The sequence below is a fragment of the Dromiciops gliroides genome, chromosome 5 (genome assembly GCF_019393635.1).
Source record: "Dromiciops gliroides isolate mDroGli1 chromosome 5, mDroGli1.pri, whole genome shotgun sequence".
In the NCBI taxonomy this organism is placed as follows: domain Eukaryota; kingdom Metazoa; phylum Chordata; class Mammalia; order Microbiotheria; family Microbiotheriidae; genus Dromiciops; species Dromiciops gliroides.
In genome coordinates, this window is record NC_057865.1 from 187780530 (window position 1) to 187800903 (window position 20374).

A 20374-nucleotide genomic window follows, 5' to 3' on the forward strand; every position below is an offset into this window, starting at 1 on the left:
TCCTGAATCCAAGGCCGGTACTTTATGCACTGTGCCACCTAGCTGCCCCCTTATTTGGGGTTTTCTTGGCAAAGATTTGAAGTGATTTGCATTTTCTTCTTCAGCTTATTTTATAGATGAGCCACCTAGCTGCTTTTTCTATCCACTTTGTAACCAACTACATAACTCTCTTATACAGAAATTTATATACCACCACCTCCCCTGTTTCTACCATTGCACTCCACCATTATTTAACTCTTGACCAACTTCCCTTCTAGTCATTCATTTTGTAATTGGAAACAGAAACTAGCTCTCTCAGTTGCACTTTTGTTGGGAGTTTCTTAGATGACAAAACATCTGAAGTGCTATCTTTTCTGGTGTCTTTTGTATGACGTTGGTTTGAATAAACCATTTTTTTTTTCTTGTAAGGCTGAGAATGACTCAGAGAGCTGCGAGTGGGTGATGTTCAGAGGAATCTCAGCCCCCACCTTCAGAGTCTCATGGCAACTTCAGGAATTCTTGGGATAGACTTAGGAAGGCTTTTCTAGCATTGACCAAGACTTAGGAGCATAGAAGATGCAGAAATGAGTTTGATAAGGTCCTCTTAAAAGTTCTGATTGCCTCCCCCCACCCCCACCCCTGGGGCCAAGATGGCGGAGGAAAGACATTAAATGCACAGAGCTCCTGATACAATCACCCCAAAAGTTCTGATTGCTTTAGGAAGGTATTCTTTTGAAAGAAACCTCTGAGGGAATACTCTACCCAAGGAACTTTTTTTTTTTTTTTAAGTGAGGCAGTTGGGGTTAAGTGACTTGCCCAGGGTCACACAGCTAGTTAAGTATTAAGTGTCTGAGGCCGGATTTGAACTCAGGTACTCCTGACTCCAGGGCCAGTGCTCTATCCACTGCGCCATCTAGCTGCCCCCCCCCCCCAAGGAACTTTTGAAAACCTGTCCTTTACTGGAATCCAACTGCTCCAGGACTGTTCCAAATTTCCATGTGTACCAGAAAACAAGTCAGGCATCCCCGGTGCCACAGTCCAAGGGGATGACAAAATTTCACTGTGGCTAATGGACGAATGAAAAAGTAGAGGGCATATACCTTTGAGTTCTGACATTTTGGTAGGCCATCAAACCTACATGAAACTTCAGTTCCAATCAGTGTCCATCCCTCCCCTCCTTTCTTCCCTCAGACTCTCCCCAAGGATTGAAAATCAACCCAAACAAATGTGTTTCACCAAACAAAAGTTTGACACTGACACCAGAAGGGTCAACATTCTTGTTTGTTTTATTAAGAAAGCATGCAAAAAAAATGTGAGGCCAAACTCCTCCCCCACCCCTTTCCAGCCCACACCGATGCAAAGCATCACATGAGGGAATCACCTAACCAGATACACGGGGGCTAAAGGGAGATAGGCAAGGAAGGGTGGATCTGCTCCCTCCCCACCACTCTCCAGTCCCCTTTTCCATATCTTTTTCTGCCACCTGTGAGCTCCTGCTATCACACATCACTCAATACAATGACAACTACATTTCACATTCGGCAAACAGTCATCTTCAGCACACACTGGAGTTTTGAACCGACAAGGGAGTAGCATTTTCTCCATTTCACTGGGGGTTGGGGAAGCTAGGGCGGGGCTGAGGTACAGAAAGAGACTTGTCCTATGCAACAGAATAGGGCTGAAATTGGCAGAAGGGAGCTAGAAACCCAGGAGATTTGACACCTGAATTCCTGTCCTGATCACTAAGTCCCCCTCCCTCGGATTACTCAGAGTCCTGAAGTATGCCTATTTCCTGAAAGGTGATTTTCTGTCAGGTGGCACATTCTCTTGTGCAAATAAGTCCAATCTTAAAAATGCTGCGTTTATCTATAAGGGGAAGGGATTTACAGGGAGAGAGGCTGTGATCAACAATAGGAACTCCTCACTGAGATCTGTGTAGGAGATGCTGAGTACAAAAAAGGGGAGGCCTCCTTCCTTGGATCCCTGAAATGGAGTTAAAAGACAGATACTACTCCCCACTTGTAGGAGGGAGTCTCCCTCCAAAATGAGAAGCATTATGCCAGTTGCACCTTAATTTTACCACCTTAGCACACAATGGATTCATCCTCTACCCCATTTCCCTCTGACAAATGCTTCTTCCCAAAGAGTAACTAGTTCTTCCTGTCCCTATAGCTCAAATCTCATTTTATTTCTATTGTGTAACACTGCACACCCAACCGAAGTCCTTTCTAAGGAAGGAGGGAAAAAAGCAGAGAGTAGAGACAGATGTCTTGGAAATCTTGAGAACAAGGAATAGGAATAGAAGGCCCCACATGGGAGTTTCAGGAAGCAGAAAAGGGCCTCACCCTATTTCCACCCATTTCTACTTCTTAAAAGTGAAACTATATGGGGTGGAGGTTTAAGTGAATTTGTTCTTCTCTCTGAAATCCAGAATTAAACACTCATCATAGAGCACTGTGCTAGTTGGTATATCTTGACTCCTAGTTGTTAAGGGAGACAAGTTATCCCCAAACCCTGTTCTCTTCTGCCATCTTCATTATATTCCTCTCTTAAGTCTCCCTGCTCTTCAAAAACCCAACGGGAAAACCTCCAACCCTAAGTAACAGATTAAGAGATGAACATTTGCCTCTGCAACTAAAATGGTCAGGAATTCCCCACTTGTACTTCCAATTATACCTTCTCTCCTCTCAGCCCAAACCCTCATCCCCCTGACACCATTTGTTTGATTTTGCTGCTATTTATAGCATTCAGGGGATCCTCTTCCTTCTCGGAAGGTCAAAGGGATGATTGGACCAAAGGGAAGATCAGTATGAAAAACTGACCACCGGATAAAAATATCAAATTTGTTGGGTGAAAGGTAGACAGTTGAAGGTGGCAATTTGTATAGATAAATGAGATGTGGATTTTAAAAGGTGATTTTAAATGGAAGAAAAAAAGGTAAAAGAGAAGGTCTGTCCTAGAAAATGAGTTAGGGTTGATTATATTCACTCCCCACAAGAGCAGGGGTTGAGTTCATTAGTTAAGATTAGTCACAATTTCTGGTGTCATGGGCTGGGGGCCACGATAGTGGCTGACTTCAATGGCAGTGCAATCCAGTTCCAGACACACTCACAGACCACCACCTCTCTACAAGAGCCTCGCAGCACTCTGCTTTTTGCTTCCCTAATCAAAACCCTACTTATCTCCTGACATCCCTCCTTCCTTATTTCAGTCACCAGTGACCACCTACCTCACCTTTTACTCACCCTGCTTCTTATTCAATGGGATTTTAAGCCCTGGCCTTGCTGAACATCGGTGTGGAGCAAGAACTATTTCAGGATGGGGGAGGAAATAGCACCACCTCATAGACTCCTTTGGGATCAATGATGTCAGCATAGCCCTTTAGGGCCCATCCACTTAGTCTTTCTAGCCCTGAACTGAGGTTTGATAGGGGCAGACACCAATCCAGAGCTAACAGGTGGAATTAGCACTGAATCTCCAAGATGTGGAAGTTTGAGTCCCTGCTGCTCCCTGGTTGTTACAGCCCCACCGCCCAACCTGGGGATGGCAATGGTCCATGGTGCTGGGGGCCGGAGGTTGGGGCCAGCAAAGTAATCAATAATATTATTAGTAATAACAATAATATAATAATAACAATAATAATAAAAGAATGGGGAGAAAGACAGGGAAGGCAGGGTTATCTTCGGCAGCATCTTGCAGTGGCTTCTCTGGCAAAGAGAAAAAAAAGAAAAAAGAGGAAATAGATATATATCTATATATCTATGTACAGACTGGGGAAGGGGAACTGGACTGGGGTTATTTCTGGATCTTTTCCCAGGGTTCACCACAACTGGCCCTGGGTTCTTCAGTCTGTGATACACTAAGTGATCAAGTCCCAGTCGAAATCATCAGGGATCTCCTCGTTGGAACCAGGAGGTGGGACAGGTGGCCGGGGAACCAGATGATGTGCTGTCAGGAAGGAAAGGAAGAGGTTAAAGGGGCTAGGAAGTCATTACTTCCCCCTAGCTGGCATAAAAACACCATCACAGAGAAGTCCTTGTAACTAGTACAAACTATTGCACTTTCCAATCCAGTTATTTATTATTATCATTTTGGGGTATTCCCTGGTGGCAAAATTCAGTCAACTGAATTCACGTGCAAATTAACCACTCTGTATGTGTATACACATACATATATACATGCATATATATACACACACACACACACACACACATATTACTAAGGGCAACAAGCAACCTTCTTTTTTTTTGCAGGGCAATGAGTTTTACATGACTTGCCCAGAGTCACACAGCTAGTAAGTGTCAAGTATCTGAGGCCAGATTTGAACTCAGGTCCTCCTGAATCCAGGGCTGGTGCTTTATCCACTGTACCACCTAGCTGCCCCAACAAGCGACTTTCTCCCCTCCACTAACCAACTTTGAAGTTGCTGAAAGCAGCACTGAGCCGACCAGGAGGGAAAGAAGAATGGGGAGGAGAGACCAGACCTTGGCACAAAGGCACTGTCGATGGGTACCAGCATTTGTTTCTGACTATATTCTCTGAACACATTCTAAAGCCTAATAGAAATTGCTTCAGACTATCTGTTGCTTTCATATTATCCATTCTTTCTTCCCTTTTCATTCATTAAAAAGAGGACGCTAAATAAAATCTATTTTTTAACCATCCCCGCCATACAATTCTCTCTTTTGTAGGTGAATAGTCTCTCCCCCTAAAATGCCTAGATGGCATTCTTGATTCTCAGGCACACTGCAATCCTCTCTGGCCCCATGGCAGATGGAGGGGTGAAAGGTCCTCTTAAGGCTATTAGAAAAAAGCACAGAGAAGAAAAGGAAGACACCAGCCAAAGAATAAGAATCCCCCTGGGCCTGGTGATCAAGTGAGCTAATAGTGACTTACCTGGACGGTTATATCCTGGAGAGTCCTGGGTAGGGATTGGGTACATGGGTGATGGGCCAGAGTAGAGATGGGGTGCTTGTGGGTGTCCATAAGAGTTCACTGAAAGAGACAATTAAGATCATTTTGAGACTCGGGCAGAGCCAATGACCTCACTGTATTGATACTGCCATAATGACCTCCCATAATGTCTCCCTGTCCTGAATGAATGAAAAGTCATTTGTTAATCACTTACTGTATACTAGACACTGTGGTTACAAATACAAAAGAGACCAGTCCCTGCTCTCAAGGAGCTTACATTCTAATGGGGAAAGGAAGCTTTCCTTGATGGGGTGGGGGTGGGGACTCAATGTTGGAGCACCAGTCAGGGGGAAATACTGAGGATAAAAGGAACACAGGGCAAAATTAGGTCAAGTCAGATGTGCGATAGCACACAAATACAGGAGGATCAATTACTATGATCAAGATTTCAGAGTCACTTATAGGTTATTAAGTATATCAGAAATGAAGTCAGGGAATCTCCTTTGGAAATCTTTAAGAATAGGGGAGCTGGGGGGGCAGCTAGATGGTGCAGTGGATAGAGCACCAGCCCCAGAGTCAGGAGGACCTGAGTTCAAATCCGGCCTCAGACTTTTGACACTTACTAGCTGTGTGACCCTTGGGCTTAACCCTCATTGCCCCAAGGGGAAAAAAAAGAACAGGGGAGCCACTAGACATCATTTAGCCTGAGATCAGAAGTATGGGATGACCCTTGCCGGTCCAAGAATTCTATGGGAAATTAAAGCTAGGGAAAGGGTGTTTTGACCCGAGGAGTCACAGGGACGATGAACAACAGAGCTGTAGGGTAGCCAAATGACAGACTCTTTCCGGATACAATGGTAGAAGTGGAAAGTGGAAGCATGGGGTGGGACATGGGAACACCGTGGCAAGGCAAGCAAACAGCATGGATGAAGCACAATTGTGGGCATGAGACCTTCACCGATTAGGACAGCACACAGCCTCTGAAAAGACTGGCACAAATAGCTTCCCCAGAAGCCACCAGCCCTCATTACTGGAGAAGGTAAAAAGGAGACCCAAATTCTAAGTTGATGAAGTATTAAAGGCATTAAGAGAAAGCTACACATAGAAATCCTATTAAGAGTCCATTGTCGGGGTGGCTAGGTGGCGCAGTGGATAAAGTACGGCGCTGGAGTCAGGAGTACCTGAGTTCAAATCCGGACTCAGACACTTAACACTTACTAGCTGTGTGACCCTGGGCAAGTCACTTAACCCCAACTGCCTCACTAAAAAAAAAAAAAAAAAAAAAAAGAGTCCATTGTGGGGGGCAGCTAGGTGGCTCAGTGGATAGAGCACCGGCTCTGGATTCAGGAGGACCTGAGTTCAAATCCGACCTCAGACACTTGACACTTACTAGCTGTGTGACTCTGGGCAAGTCATTTAACCTTCATTGCCCCACAAAAAAAAAAAAAAAAAAGAGTCCATTGTGCACTGTGGAATCTGAATGCAGATTGAACCAGACTATTTCTACTTTTTGTTTGTTTTCTTTTTTGAGGTTTTTCTCTTTTGTTTGAACCAGAACAAGAACCATTCTTTCACAACAGGACTAATGTGGAAATATGTTTAATGTGATTATATATAGATATAACCTATATCAGATTTCTTTCTGTCTTGGGGAGGAGGGAGGGAAGGAGAAAAATTTGAAATTCGAAATGTTGTAAAAACAAATGTTGAAAACTATCTTTACATGTAACTGGAAAAAAATAAAATACTATTAAGATTTTTTAAAAAATAGGAGAGTCCATTGCTTTGTTTGTTTCATTTAAGGAACATGAATTACTCAGGATTGCCAAGCCACTTGAACCCCTTGTGGAAAAAGGAACATAAAACAAGTTGAGAAGACTGAAAAGTGAAAAATGGGGCTGGGCCCTGAGCCATCACCTGCCTCTTATGCCCCAAATATTTTTTTTCTCCAAACTAGATTAAGGCCTTTGAGAGCAGAAGCTCACAGATTTATATGTAGATAGAAGGGATCTCAAAGATCATTGACTCAATTCCTTCATCTTACCAGGAAGATGAAGCCTGGAGAGATGAAGTAATTCCCCATGGTCACACAAATAGTAAGTAACAGTGCCAGTTTCTAAACACAAGGATTCTGATTCCAAATCCAGTTTTTTTCCCACCAGACAAGGAGGAATTCTCTGTCAAAATCTCCCTACCACATGTACAGGCACAAGTGCCTGACCCAAAAAGATCACTGTGCCTTTCTACCCCCTTTCACAACACCCTTTCACTACTACCTCCCCACTCCCTATCTTGTTTGGCTGCCCAGTCTCTACCTGCCCTCAGGGCTCTGCCTCTGCCTGTTACCTTGGTTTATTGTGGACTCCTGCTTGCCACTGGTCAGGGCACAGGTGTCAGCAATTCTAGCTGGGGGTGGTGGCTGGTGGGGACCCCCTGGGTGGGGCAGCTGACCAGTCTGGGTAAGGAATTGGTTGAGGGAGTCACAGAGATTGGCAATGTGGTGCTGGTCCAAGCTCCAGTTCTTTCTTTCTGCCTGCCGGAGGCTCTCCATTAATTCTGCAAAACAAGGAAGGCATATGACCTCTGACCTCAAGCATAACCCCTGCCTTACCTATTATTTCTCTGTTTTACAGATCCCAGTACCGATCCCTGGCTCTCCTCATTCTCAGGTACACCTCCCTAATCATTACCTCTCAACTACACCACAGGTAAATGCATATGCAATATTCATCATCGTCATTATCAAAAAGTAATAACAACATATTGCATTTGCATTCATGGTCATGATCTCACTTGATCCTCACAGCAATACTGTGAGGTGAAACAAGATACCTACCATGACTTTAATTACATGGGTAAGAAAACCAGGCCCAGGGAAGTCAAAGGGTCAGAGCTCCCAAGCTGGAAGAGACTTTAGAGACTCCTTTGTGCAACCCTCTCCTTTTATACCCGAGTCTTGAAAGAGACTGTTGATTCTAAGAGCATAACAGTCCAGGAGAGAGTCAGTGAGGGCCTGAACTGGAGTGTTACCTCTGAGGAGAAAGATAAGGACATGAGTACAAGAGATAGAGGGAGTAGAAATGGCAAGATTTGGCCCCTGATGAGATATTCAGCATAAATGGTGATGACCCTAGGGGAGATTAGAAGGAAGATGGCGTCCTTCTCTCCTCAGGTTTCTCCCTGTGGCCACTAACCTGAAAAATGGGATTGCTCAATGCTGGACCAATTAAGCCGATTAACCATCTTGAAGCTCTCCTTCAGGGAGTCGATGTTGGAGCACCAGTCAGGGGGAAATGCTGGGGATAGGAGGAACAATGGGCAAAATTAGGTGCAGTCAGATGTGGGACAGCACACAACTACAGGAGGACTAATTACCATGATCGTGATTCCAGAATTACCTACAGGCTATTAAGCATATCGTAAGTGAAGTCATGGAATCTCCTTCCCTGGAAATCTTTGAGAACACACTTTAGCCTGAGATCAGAAATGTTCTATAATACTGAATAATGAGCTCTAAGTAATATCTTCCCCTCTATAAGAAAGGATCTCGTGGCATATTGAATTTTGTGGGCACAGAAAAGAGGCTAGAAAAAAACCCTTATAAAGTAAGGGTTCTTAACCTGGGGTAAACAAGCCCCTCTAAAAGGGTTTGTGGTTCCATTCCAGAGGATCTTTATTTTCACTAACCTCTAACTGAAATACAGCATTTTCTTTACTTTTTCTTTGTGGGGTAATGAGAGTTAAGTGACTTGCCTAGGGTCACCCAGCTGCTAAGTGTCAAGTGTCTGAGGCCAGATTTGAACTCAGGTCCTCCTGAATCTAGGGCCGGTGCTTTATTCACTGCACCACCTAGCTGCCCCAGCATTTTCTTTTATTATGAATTTAAGATAAAACAAACAAAATGTCATTCTGAGAAGGGGTCCGTGGGCTTCAGCAGACTGCCAAGGAGGTTCATGACACAAAATACAACTTTAAAGGGACCCAGGTTCACTTTTCTAACAAATGATAGGGCTTTAATGTTTACAAAGTGCTTTACATACAATATCATATTTGACCCTAACAACTCTGTGAAGTACATGCTGTAAGGTATTATTACCTCCATTTTACAGATAAGTCACCTGAAGTTCAGAAGCTAAGTGACTTGACCTAGCGCACCCAGCTCCTCCCAGTGCCATGGATTGGTAACACACACTTGCCCAACCTTACTTTCCTCATGGGCTTTCCCCACTGTTCTTACTCACCAAAGCCAGTATTGTTGATAGAAGCCTGGGACTGTGGCTGCTGCTGGGGTGGTGGTGGAGGCTGCTGGGGCGGATGCGGGTGGGGATGATGCTGATGGGGATGATAGCCCACATGCTGCAGTGGGGGCGGGTGCATGGACATCACAGAGGGTGTTCCGTAGCTGTCAGCCCCCGGCTGCTTCCCTCCCGGTGTGGGGCAGCCCTCTGGGCTGGGAGTATGCAGTGAAGGGGTACCCCCTACAGATGAAGGGCCTTGTGCTGGTGGTTGCTGCTGAGACTGCTGGGGTGGCTGCTGCTGTTGTTGGGGTGGCTGTGGTGGTTGCTGGTACATGTAGTAGTTGTGATTGGAAGGCTGCATATCACCCAGGAGGGTCGAGAAACCTGAAGAATAAAAAGAAATAAGGGACAGAGGTAACCTGAGTAAGGTTGGCTGGGTTTGGAAGGAAGATCCCTATAGAAACCCCAAGTAAAAAGGGAAAGACTGCCTTGGGATAGGCAGCATCCCCATAAGAGATCCAGTAGCCTCCTGTGGTATGAGACAGAGCTCAGAGCTGAACTGAGGTGCACGGCCAATGTGGCCACAGCTAACCAAGGCTGACCGTGAACCCGACGACCAATTCAATTCTATGAACACTTACTAAGTATCCACCATGTGCCAGGCACTGTGCTAGGTGCTTATAATACAAAGACAAAAGCAAAAGAGTCCCTTCTCTCTAGGAACTTCCTTTCTTCAGAGAGAGAGAGAGAAAGAGAGAGAGAGAGAGAGAGGAGAGAGAGAGAGAGAGAGAGAGAGAGAGAGAGAGAGAGAGAGAGAGAGAGGAGAGAGAGAGAGGAGAGAGAGAGAGGAGAGAGAGAGAGAGAGGAGAGAGAGAGAGAAGAGAGAGAGGAGAAAGAGAAGAGAAAGGAGAGAGAGGAGAGAGAGAGAGAAAAGAGAGAAAGGAGAAAGAGAGAGGGGGGAGAGAGAAGAGAGGAGAGAAAGAGAAAGAAAGAGAGAGAAGAGAGAGAGGGAGAGGGAGAAGAGAGAGAAAGAGAGAGAGAGAGAGAGAGAGAGAGAGAGAGAGAGAGAGAGAATGAATGATTAGTATAACTAGGGGCATCAGAAAAGTCCCATGTGGTACCAAATGACATCATACCACCTTTTGAGGATATCAGCCTAGATCTCCAAATCAGCTTGGGCTCAAGAGCCCAAAAGGAACCAATCTGGAAATAATAAAAAGCAACACTGCAGAATCCTGGGTTATCTGTCCCATGCTCAGCCCCTCTCTCTTCATCATTCTGTCCCTTCCATCCTTGTACCTCTGCTAAATGCCGTGGGAACGGGAGCAGCTCCGAGAATACTCTTAAGAAGGAGATGCCAGGTAGAGAAGGGGAATTAGGGAATAGGAATGTGATAAAAATTAAATCAGAATTAGGGCAGTGGATAAAGCACCGGCCCTGGATTCAGGAGGACCTGAGTCCAAATCCGGCCTCAAACACTTGACACTTACTAGCTGTGTGACCCTGGCTAAGTCATGTAACCCTCACTGCCCCAAAAGAAAACAAATTAAATCAGAATCAGTATTCTATAAGATCATTCAACTGGTACCCCGGCCTATTCTGATTCCATACATAGCCTTTGTGTGTTGCTCATCTCATCACCCCATGAGCAAAAAGAAATTAAGATTTCTCAAGCAGATACCGTCAAACCCATAGACATGGAAATTCTTTGATCCTTGAGAAGCCCATCTACAAGAGCCGCCTCCACTTTTCCTCACTCTCTACCATCAGTTTCCTGACATTATTATTCAACTAAAACTGTCCTCTCCAACGTCACCAATGATTTAATTGCTGAATCCAATGGCCCTTTCCCAGTCCTCAAGCTTCCTGACATCTGTATCCTTTGACACTGCTGATCACCCTCTTCTCTTCCATACTCTTTTCCCTAGGTCTTTGTGACCCTTCTCTCTTTTAGTTTTCTTCCTCTATCTGAATACTCACATCAGTCTCCATCCTAGGTCCCTCCTCTTCTTTCTCTGTACTATTTCACTTGAGGACCTCATCAGCCCCTACAGATTCAGTTGTCATCTTTAGGCTGATGACTTCCAAATCAACTTATCCAGCCCTAAGATCTCTGCCCTCATATCTCCAAAATCATCTTAAATCAGATGTCCTGTACACATCTGAAACTGAACGTTCCCAAAACTGAACTTATCTTTTCCCCTAAACTCTCCCCCCTTCCAAATGTCCCTATTACTGTTCAGGGTACCACCATCCTCCTAGTCCCCCAGACTCACAATCTAGGTGTCTTTGACTCCTCACTCTCTCCCTCATCCCCCAGTCCCCATATCCAATCTAATGGCAAGGCTTGTCGATTTCAGGTTGGCAACATCCCTAGCATATGCCCCCTTCTCTCCTCTGACGCTGCCACCACCTGACGCAGGCCCTCATCGCCTCATGCCTGGATTGTTAAAATAGCCTGACATGAATTTCTCCATTCAGTCACCAAAGTGATTTTCCTACAGCCCAGGTCCAACATCACCCCACCCCTACTCTATAAACTACAGTGGCTCTCTATCACCTCCAGGATCAAATAAATAATTCCCTGTTTGGTGTTCAAAGCTCTTTATAACCTAGCCCCCAACTAACTTTCCAGCATTCTTACACCTCACCATGTACTTCTCAATTCAGTGGCACTGACCTCCTCAAACAGGTCATTCCCACTTTCCAGCTCCAGGCACTGTCTCTAGCTGTCCACTATGACTAGAATGCTCCCCCCCACTCATCTCTGCCTCCCTCTTTTCCTGATTTTCTTCACACACCAGCCTAAATCCTGCTTTCTGCAGGAAGATTTTCATTATCCCTCTTAATTCTAATACCTTCCCTCTACTGATTATTTCTTATTTATTCTGGATATAGCTTGTTTTCGTACATAGTTATTTCCATATTCTTTCATCCATTAGATTGGAAGTGCCTTGGAGGCAGGGACTATGTTTTGTCTTTCTTTGTATCACCAAGACTCACAAGGTGCCTGGCATGTGTAGTAAGTGTTTATTAAATGTTATTGACTGAGTAACTTAATTTCACCTCCAAGTCCCTCCTACAAAAAGGAAATGTACACAGAATTATGCCTGAATCCAAAGATGCCCCAAAGCCCCTTTATTCAAAATTGAAACCATTATCAGAAGGAAACAGAGCTTGGAAAGATGGTGCTGTACCATACCAGTGACAACACTGTCCTCTAGTGGCTGTCTCCTAAATGACTGGCAGGAGTTATCCTGAGATTGGCCAGATTATGTCCACCTCCAACTCAATATTCAAGGACAATATCCTGATAGTCATCTGTATTCAATTATGAAATAATCTCAGTCCTGGAAAACTGAAAAAGAATTCTCAGTAGAGTGGTATGCTGTTGTTAGGTTTGGGGGGCAGTGAGGGTTAAGTGACTTGCCCAGGGTCACACAGCTAGTAAGTGTCAAGGGTCTGAGGCCGCATTTGAACTCAGGTCCTTCTTGAATCAAGAGCCGGTGCTTTATCCACTGTGCCACCTAGCTGTCCGTGGTACGCTGTTATTAATGCACTGTAGGTGGAGCTGTGAATTGGTCTAGACACTCTGGAAAGCAATTTGGAAATATGCCCCAAAAGTTACAAAACTAAACATACTCTTGGATGCAGAAATATCACAATAAAAGAAAGAGGAAAAGGACCCACCAGCAAATATTTATAGCCCCTCTTCTTGTAGTGACAAAAAAAACCCCAGAAACTAAATATACAACATGAAACAAATGTAATGAAATGCTATTGTGCCATAAGAAATGATGAAAAGGATGGTTTCAGAGAAATATGGGAAGACTTGTTCAAATTGAGCAGACTGAAGTGAACAGAATAAGGAGAACAATTTATATACTAACAATGGCATTGTAAAATCAGTAGCGGGGCTACAGATGTGGAATGTCATGTACATTTTCAGACTTGGTAGCTGGTTGGCTTTGATTAAATACTTGGGTTTGGTTTGGTTTACAAGGAATAGAGAGGAAAGGAAGGGAAGATAATTATGGTGTTTTTGAAAAGTCACCAATGAAATTATTTTTAAAGAAAGTTATTCATCAGAACTAAGCTAGAACCCTATGCCAAACATCTTCACCTTGTTTATCCCTTCTGCTAAGTTTCTACCTGCTCCAGAAGCAAGGAAGAAGAAAGATCAAAGACATCCTTTCATCCCAAGAGAAGAAAAAATCCATGACCCCCATTCCAACCAATGACTCACCATGTGGGGAAGAGGAAGAGGAGGATTTCTCTAGCATGGACTTGTAGAGGTTTCGAAAGGACCAGCTCAGATCCTGAAAGTTTATCTCCGAGTAGGAAAATTTGAAGTCATGATTGGTATTATACAATGGAGGTGGCCCGTCAGTCCCATCTCGTCCTGGACCACCAGCTGCAACTACTGCACCATCCACGGGTCCTGAACCCTGCAACCAGAGGTCAGTGCCCTAGCTGAAAAACCAGTGTAGTCTTTCTCAGTCAATTACCTGAGAGGATCTATCTGTCATCTCTATCCTCTTATTTTTCTTCTTTCTCTTCCTTCTTGGTTCCTTTCTCCTATGTTCTCTCCTTCCTCCTCACTCTATTTCCTTTATGACCCTCTCTTATCATGTCCTGAAGCCCCTTTTCTTCCTTTCTCACAAACTTTTCTGTCTTCCCTTCTTGTTCTGAAGATATTACATTCCTTTGTGGTTTCACCCCCCTTCTCCATCATCTCTTCTCCCACTCTCTCTTTTACTTCCTTTCCTACCACTTTTATTTTTCTCTTCTTTTCCTTAATTTCTGCCTACTTCCTTTCCTCCTGCTCCCTCTACCTTGTCTCTTTCATCTCTACTCTATTTCCATCTCTCCTACCTACCTGATTGAAGCTGGTGATGGGTGTGGTGCTCTGCAGGGACATCTGATTATTTCCTTCAGGAGACAATGAAGCTTCTCCACTCCCTGGGACACCTCCTCGTGGACTCTTACTCGCTTCCTGTTCTGGGGAGTCTTGGGACAGCTGTATGTTGGTAGGAATGAATAAGAATATGGAAAATTATCAGAAAAGTACAAAAAAAACCCCCACCATGTCCCCAGTACCCTCGGTTTCATTATCTATCTACATTCAGCCTCTGTCCAACTTAGGTAAAAAACAAGATGAGAAGTGGTAGAAGAGACAACCTATGGTCTTTCATTCCCGAGTTAGAACTTACTTCATCATCTGGAGGGTGCCGCCTCTTACGAGAGATGTCAGGACAGGTGTCAATTGTCCAATAAGAGCCCTGAAAACATATTCCATGCCAAAAGATTAAAGAATTATTAGCCTGAAGGAGGTAAATTAGCTTTGATGGAGAAGGGAAGGACATGTTTCCAATGTATGTGGTACAAATGGTGAGGCAAATAGCCAAAGAAAGGGTCAAGTCATCTCTCCAAAGTACTGTTCAATGTTAAGAAGAAGAACTTGAACAGGGAACATTGTGTCAATTATGGGCTGGAGGCAGGATGCTGTACTCCAATGGTCCAATTTATAAGCTCAGTGTGGGCTAGTAAAAGTACTAGGGGTGGAATAAGTTGGAAATAGTACAAAAGGCTAAAAAGTTTTTACCTAATTCTTCTCCCTTTATGATGTCAGGCAAATCCCTACCTATCTTGGGGCCTCAAGAATCTCTATAAAGTGAGTAAGATAATATACTCTTCCTTCTATAAAACTAAGTTATCGGGGGCAGCTAGATGGCACAGTGGGTAGAGCACCGGCCCTGAATTCAGGAAGAGCTGGGTTCAAATCTGGCCTCGGACACTTAACACTTACTGGCTCTGTGACCCTGAGCAAGTCATTTAATCCCAATTGCCTCACCAAAAAAAAACAAACAAAAAAAAAAACACTAAGTTATCAGTTCAGAAAATTTTCAAAACAGAATCCTAGAGTGATTGGCCATAGAGGGCCTCTAAATGTCAAGACTCCAGGAAAAAAATGAAGCTAAAGCAGCATACCAATATTGACACTGTTCTTAAAGATCTATAGAAATAGATTCCACAGCCCCCCTTAATCACCAGTCCCGGAGGGACCTCGCAAGTTCAACAGTTCTCATCCTGAGAAAAATAAAGGCGCTGGTGTGATTGACATTATTTCCTCTTATGGGGCATTCAATACACAGAAGCCCTGGGTTACCAACCATACTCTAGTTCTTGATGCTCTCCTCAAAGGCTTTAGCGACAGCTCACCTTCCCAGGGTCGTCCCGAGGTCTTGGCACCTTCCGGAAACATTTATTGAGAGAAAGGTTGTGACGAATTGAGTTCTAGGGACACAAGAGAGAAAAATCAAGCTTCAGGGTTGCATGGGGCAGGAGACTGTTTCTTAAGACACAAAGGGAGGATGGGCTAAGGAACCCAAGCACAGAATAGAGCAGAGGACAGTAAAGGTAAAAGAATAATAACCCTAAAATGTAACAGATTTGTTTTGTTTGACTGTCCTTATTTGCTACAAAGGAGGACTCCATTAGGGATGTGGGAGAGTCAGAGGAAAGTCATTGATGTTTAAAAAAAAAAAAAGCATCAATGAAACCACGTAGATAAATGAATGTATGACAACAGAATTTAAATTAATGGAAGTACCAAGCCATCTTGTCTCCAGACTTTTGATGAGAAGGCATACCACCCTCCTCTCTGTAGAGAAGAGGTGGGTTGCATGTTCAGATGGAGGGATAGACTGTCAGACACAATAACTGTGCTGGTTTGGTTTGGTTAACTGTTCTTATTCATTATAAGAGAGTGTTCTATGAGACGGGGGTCCTGGGAAATTAATAGTAATTTTTTAAAGGAATCAATAAAGACTTTAAAAACAAAGCTAGATATAAGGTAGGATTAGAGCAGATTTACTTATGCTATTAAAAGTGACATGTCAGATGGCAGCAGTAATTGGGCCAGGAAAGCTCCTACTGGAGTTAAGTTAATGGCAATAAGGGCATAAATAGGAAATATGACCATACATTTTTGAAAAGTGGTTTCAACAACAAAGGATTAATTAAGAGGAAAATAGGAACCTACCCACTTTGTTCCCTTGAAAATGAGCAGCACAAACCAGCAATTGAAAGGATACTTAGATAATGAATCCAAAAACTGGTCTCTGGAGTATATGTCCAAAGAAAAAGGAGGTTCCATATCTAACTTTTGGCATCTATTTTCAGAAGACAACTGCTAACTAGGAAATAAAGAGTTCATAGAGAAAATGGTTGCCCTAATAAGCAGCAAAGCCCTTCAGCCTCCATGTATTATCAGGGGTGTGCAGTTAAATGTTTAAAACCAGCTCTCTGAAAAAAGCATTATTAACATTTCCTCCATCACTTACCTAAGCCCAAACAACCAACAAACCAATAAGTCAAGCCTTGATTCATATAATTTTTTCCAATGTCCAAGGTGCAGATGCTCACATCAAAATTTCAACAAAAATTGGCTCTAGCACACTTCTCCATACTACCCAGCAAAACCCTGAAGTTCACAACAAACTGAACAATGATCTAGAAATCCAAAGACAAACTGCAGTAAGTGAATTCTTCTACCCCAGAACCACAGAAGAGATCAAATAGAAGCCTACTGGCAATAGGAGACAATGCCACCAGCAAAGCCAGTTTCAGGAGCTACCCTGGATGAGCAGAGATGGGCTTAGGACCATATGTAACCTGTAAGATTCTGAATGGAGAGCTCTCTTAAGAAAGCCCTAAGGGGGCAGCTAGGTGGCACAGTGGGTAGAGCACTGGCCCTGGAGTCAGGAGTACCTGAGTTCAAATCCGGACTCAGACACTTAACACTTACTAGCTGTGTGACCCTGGGCAAGTCACTTAACCCCAATTGCCTCACTAAAAAAAAAGGAAAAAAAAAAGGCCTAAGGTTGGTACCTTGGAAGCTGGAAACCTTGGGAGCAAGAGGTCAGTTCTGTGGCAGCACTCAGGGCAAGACACCCTAAGACTGTATCCTGAAAACAGGAGAGGCCTGAAGACATGAACCTCACAGATCCAGGTGAACCTAATCTCTGGAGGGGCAGGTGAGTGCAGGAGCCCAGGGCAAAACCAGGCAGCGTCCACTACAACTATACAAAAGAGCAACAGGGCAAGGAAAGACTAGCTATGGCATCAAGCCCTGATTCATGAACTAAAGATGGAAAGATAAATAAAGAAAGAAAAGAAAATATTAACCAGTACAAAAAATTATTGCAAATCTAGAGATCCCCTACAAGAAGAAATCAGTAACTCCATAACAATCGCAATGAGTAATTCAAAGGGGGGGAGTGGATTTTTCACAAGTATTACATAAATACCTAAAAGAAATTGAGTAAGAGATTTTTTTTTAACAAAATAAACATTCCGGAAGAATTGGAAAAAGAAATAGTTTAGAAAAGAAAGTGGTAAACCTAAGCTAAGTAATAGACTCCCTGAAAACTAGAATAGGCAAAACAGAAATCAACACCTTGAAGAATGCTACCCATTTCCTGAAAGAGAAGTGATGGGTTAAATATACAGAATGAGACACATTTTTAAAGATGGCCAATGTAAGAATTTTTTTGTTTTACCATGAGTATTTGTTACAAGGGTCTAACTTTTCTTGTTTTTCTTTTTCTTTTTCCCAGTAGAAGTGTGGGAGTGAAAGGAAGAAAAAATATATTAATTGAAAAAAGTTTAACTAAAAAAGAAGAAAGCAATGACTCCATGAGATAGCAAGAAACATTAAAATATAATCAAAAGATTGAAATATATATATATATATATATGACATCAAAAAAATTGACATCAACAATGGGTCAAGGAAAGATAATTTAAGAATCATTGGATCCCTTAAAAATCATGATTTTAAAAAAGCCTGGACACTGTAGTTCAAAAGATCATAAATAAAAATTGCACAGATCTATGAGAATCCAAGGGCAAAGTGAAGAAAGAATGAATCCATAGATAAGTGCCAGGAATGTCATGGCCTGAATCCAGAGCTACCACACTAAAGAAAAAATACGGCTTATACCTGGAAAGAAACAGTTCAATGTAAGGAACCAAAGTCAGTATCACATAAGAGCTAGCAGTTTCTACTATAAACATGAGGAGATACTGGAATATGATATTCCAAAAGGCAAAAGAGATAGGCTTACAACCAAGAATAACTTACCCTACAAAGCTGAGTATAATCCTACATGTTTAAAAAAAAGTGGACCTTTAATAGAATAGAGGATTTTCAAGCATTCCTGATGAAAAGACCAGAGTTGAGCAAGAACTGTGAAAGGGACAAGAACCCAGAGAAACTTCAAAAGATAAATATTAGGGAAGTAGTTGTTGTTATTGTTTGTTCTTCATTCTCGAAGAGGGCCATGACATCAGGGTAATGTCATGACTTGCACTGAATTGGATTTAAGTGAGGCAGGGCTGTGCAAGGTCACCAACCTCACTCTGTTCCCCAGAGCCATCTGGGTCCAGTGGCAAGATATCTATCAGGATGATGAGAAATGGCCCCAGATCTTTAAGACTTGCTCAGTCACACAGCTAGTAAGTGTCTGAATTAATATTAGAACTCAGGTCCTCCCAACTTCAGGTCCAGTGCTCTACCCACTGCGTACCTAGCTGCCCAGGGTAATTAGAAGGAACTATATGATGGAATAGTGCTAACATTAAAAGGGGGTGAAGAAATGTGTCCCTTCATAATTTTAATGTCTTCAAAGCATATTGATGAAGTTAAATAAGAAAAACAAAAGTGATGGAAGTGGATTAGATGTGTTCTAATGAATGTTCTGAATGTTCAAAATGGGGACAGAGAAGAAACGATAAAAGGAATGCTGCAGCGTATAAAGAAGTAAAAATAGGGTAGAATTGGCTATTTCTCATAATTGGGAAGAAGAGTATACAAACATGAAAAAATTGGGCATCAGCTAACCCTCACTTTTATGTAAAAGAAACAAGAGAGGGTTGAACACACACAAATATATAACAAACTCAATAGGGAAAAAAAGCAGGAGTGTATGTTGTGGGGGGCTGGGAAGGATGTTAAATAATATCAAGGAGTTAATACCTATAAGCCAAACAAATTCCCTGATGGTGAAGTGGAGAGTAAAAGGGTAAAAAAAGAAAAAGAATATAAAGGGATATCTTATGTTGCATCTTAGATAATTGGGTCATAGATGAAGAAATCATGATATATGAACATAAAGGAATATTACTGACCAGTAAGAGATGACACTAGAGACAATTTCAGAGAATTGTAGGTAGTATGAACCAATTCAGACTGAATTGAGTAGAATCAGGAGGACAATTTATTTAAGAACCACAACATCATAATAAAGAAAAATAAATTTGAAAGACTTAAGAATTATCATTGCAATGACAAACCATATCAGCAGAAGACTGATGTTACCCACTTTCTGAGAAGTGGGTGCAGAGAAATGAAGGTACAGAAAAAGACATTTTTGAACATGGCCACCACGTACATTTGTTTTTCTTAATTTTTCTTACTTGTTACAAAGGGGATTTTTTCCCTTCATATCTTTCTCTTGGGCCAATGAAACAATTTTTAAATGCGCCGAAGAAAAAAAGAAAATCTGGAAGGAAGCACAGAGAATCACGATAGAGTTTAAAAGTAACATGTAGAATTTATTATTTACCTTTTTTAAAGTAATAAGTATGAAATGGAAACCAACGGTTTCATAGAGAATCCTTTTTGTGTGTTCTGCTGTGTGTATGAAAATGTTCTTTTTTGGTGTTTAAATTCAAAACAAATAAATACTATATCCTTCTTCCTCCAGTACAATGTCAGCTTTTTGAGAGCAGAAATTGCTTTTCATCTTTTCTTTGTATTTCCAGTGCCTTATATTTAGCAGAGGCTTAATAAAAGCCTTCTGAAATCAAAAAGTGAAGGAACTATATATATACATCTATTCAATTCCCATTCAACAACTGACAAATGAGTTCTTTTACTGAAACATCAGTGAGGACACAGGGTGTTCTCCTTGCCAAAAGAGACAGGCCATGCATTCTCACCTCTAACTAAACAACTTAGCCACTTTTAACTTGCTTGAAAAATAAGCTGCTACATTCAGAGGTAGTTTCATTGCTGTCAGTTTTTTGTGACTGACGTATTTCTCAAGCTATGCTTACCAATTGGCAAATATAATACAGAACTAGAAACAAGTCGTCAGCATTGAAGGGACTATAGAAAAATAGACACACTAATGCACTGTTGGCAGAGCTGTAAATTGATCTGAACATTCTGGAAA

General features: G+C 42.5%; 1 protein-coding gene across 2 annotated transcripts in view; it reads right to left on the reverse strand.

Annotated features, from left to right (window-relative positions):
• Positions 1-1240: 1240 nt before the first annotated feature.
• FOXJ2 (forkhead box J2) overlaps positions 1241-20374 on the reverse strand; it is a 29248-nt gene continuing 10114 nt past the window's right edge. Inside the window, exons 3-11 of one of the 2 annotated variants that reach the window (XM_043966766.1) lie at positions 15354-15428; positions 14345-14413; positions 14011-14151; positions 13378-13579; positions 9135-9515; positions 8088-8189; positions 7240-7449; positions 4876-4974; positions 1241-3927 (exon numbers count right to left, since the gene is read on the reverse strand). In XM_043966766.1, coding sequence (XP_043822701.1) covers positions 3839-3927; positions 4876-4974; positions 7240-7449; positions 8088-8189; positions 9135-9515; positions 13378-13579; positions 14011-14151; positions 14345-14413; positions 15354-15428 — 1368 coding nt within the window. In that variant the 3' untranslated portion in view covers positions 1241-3838. The remainder of the gene's footprint in view (positions 3928-4875; positions 4975-7239; positions 7450-8087; positions 8190-9134; positions 9516-13377; positions 13580-14010; positions 14152-14344; positions 14414-15353; positions 15429-20374) is intronic. The other variant, XM_043966767.1, reaches the window with a different exon arrangement.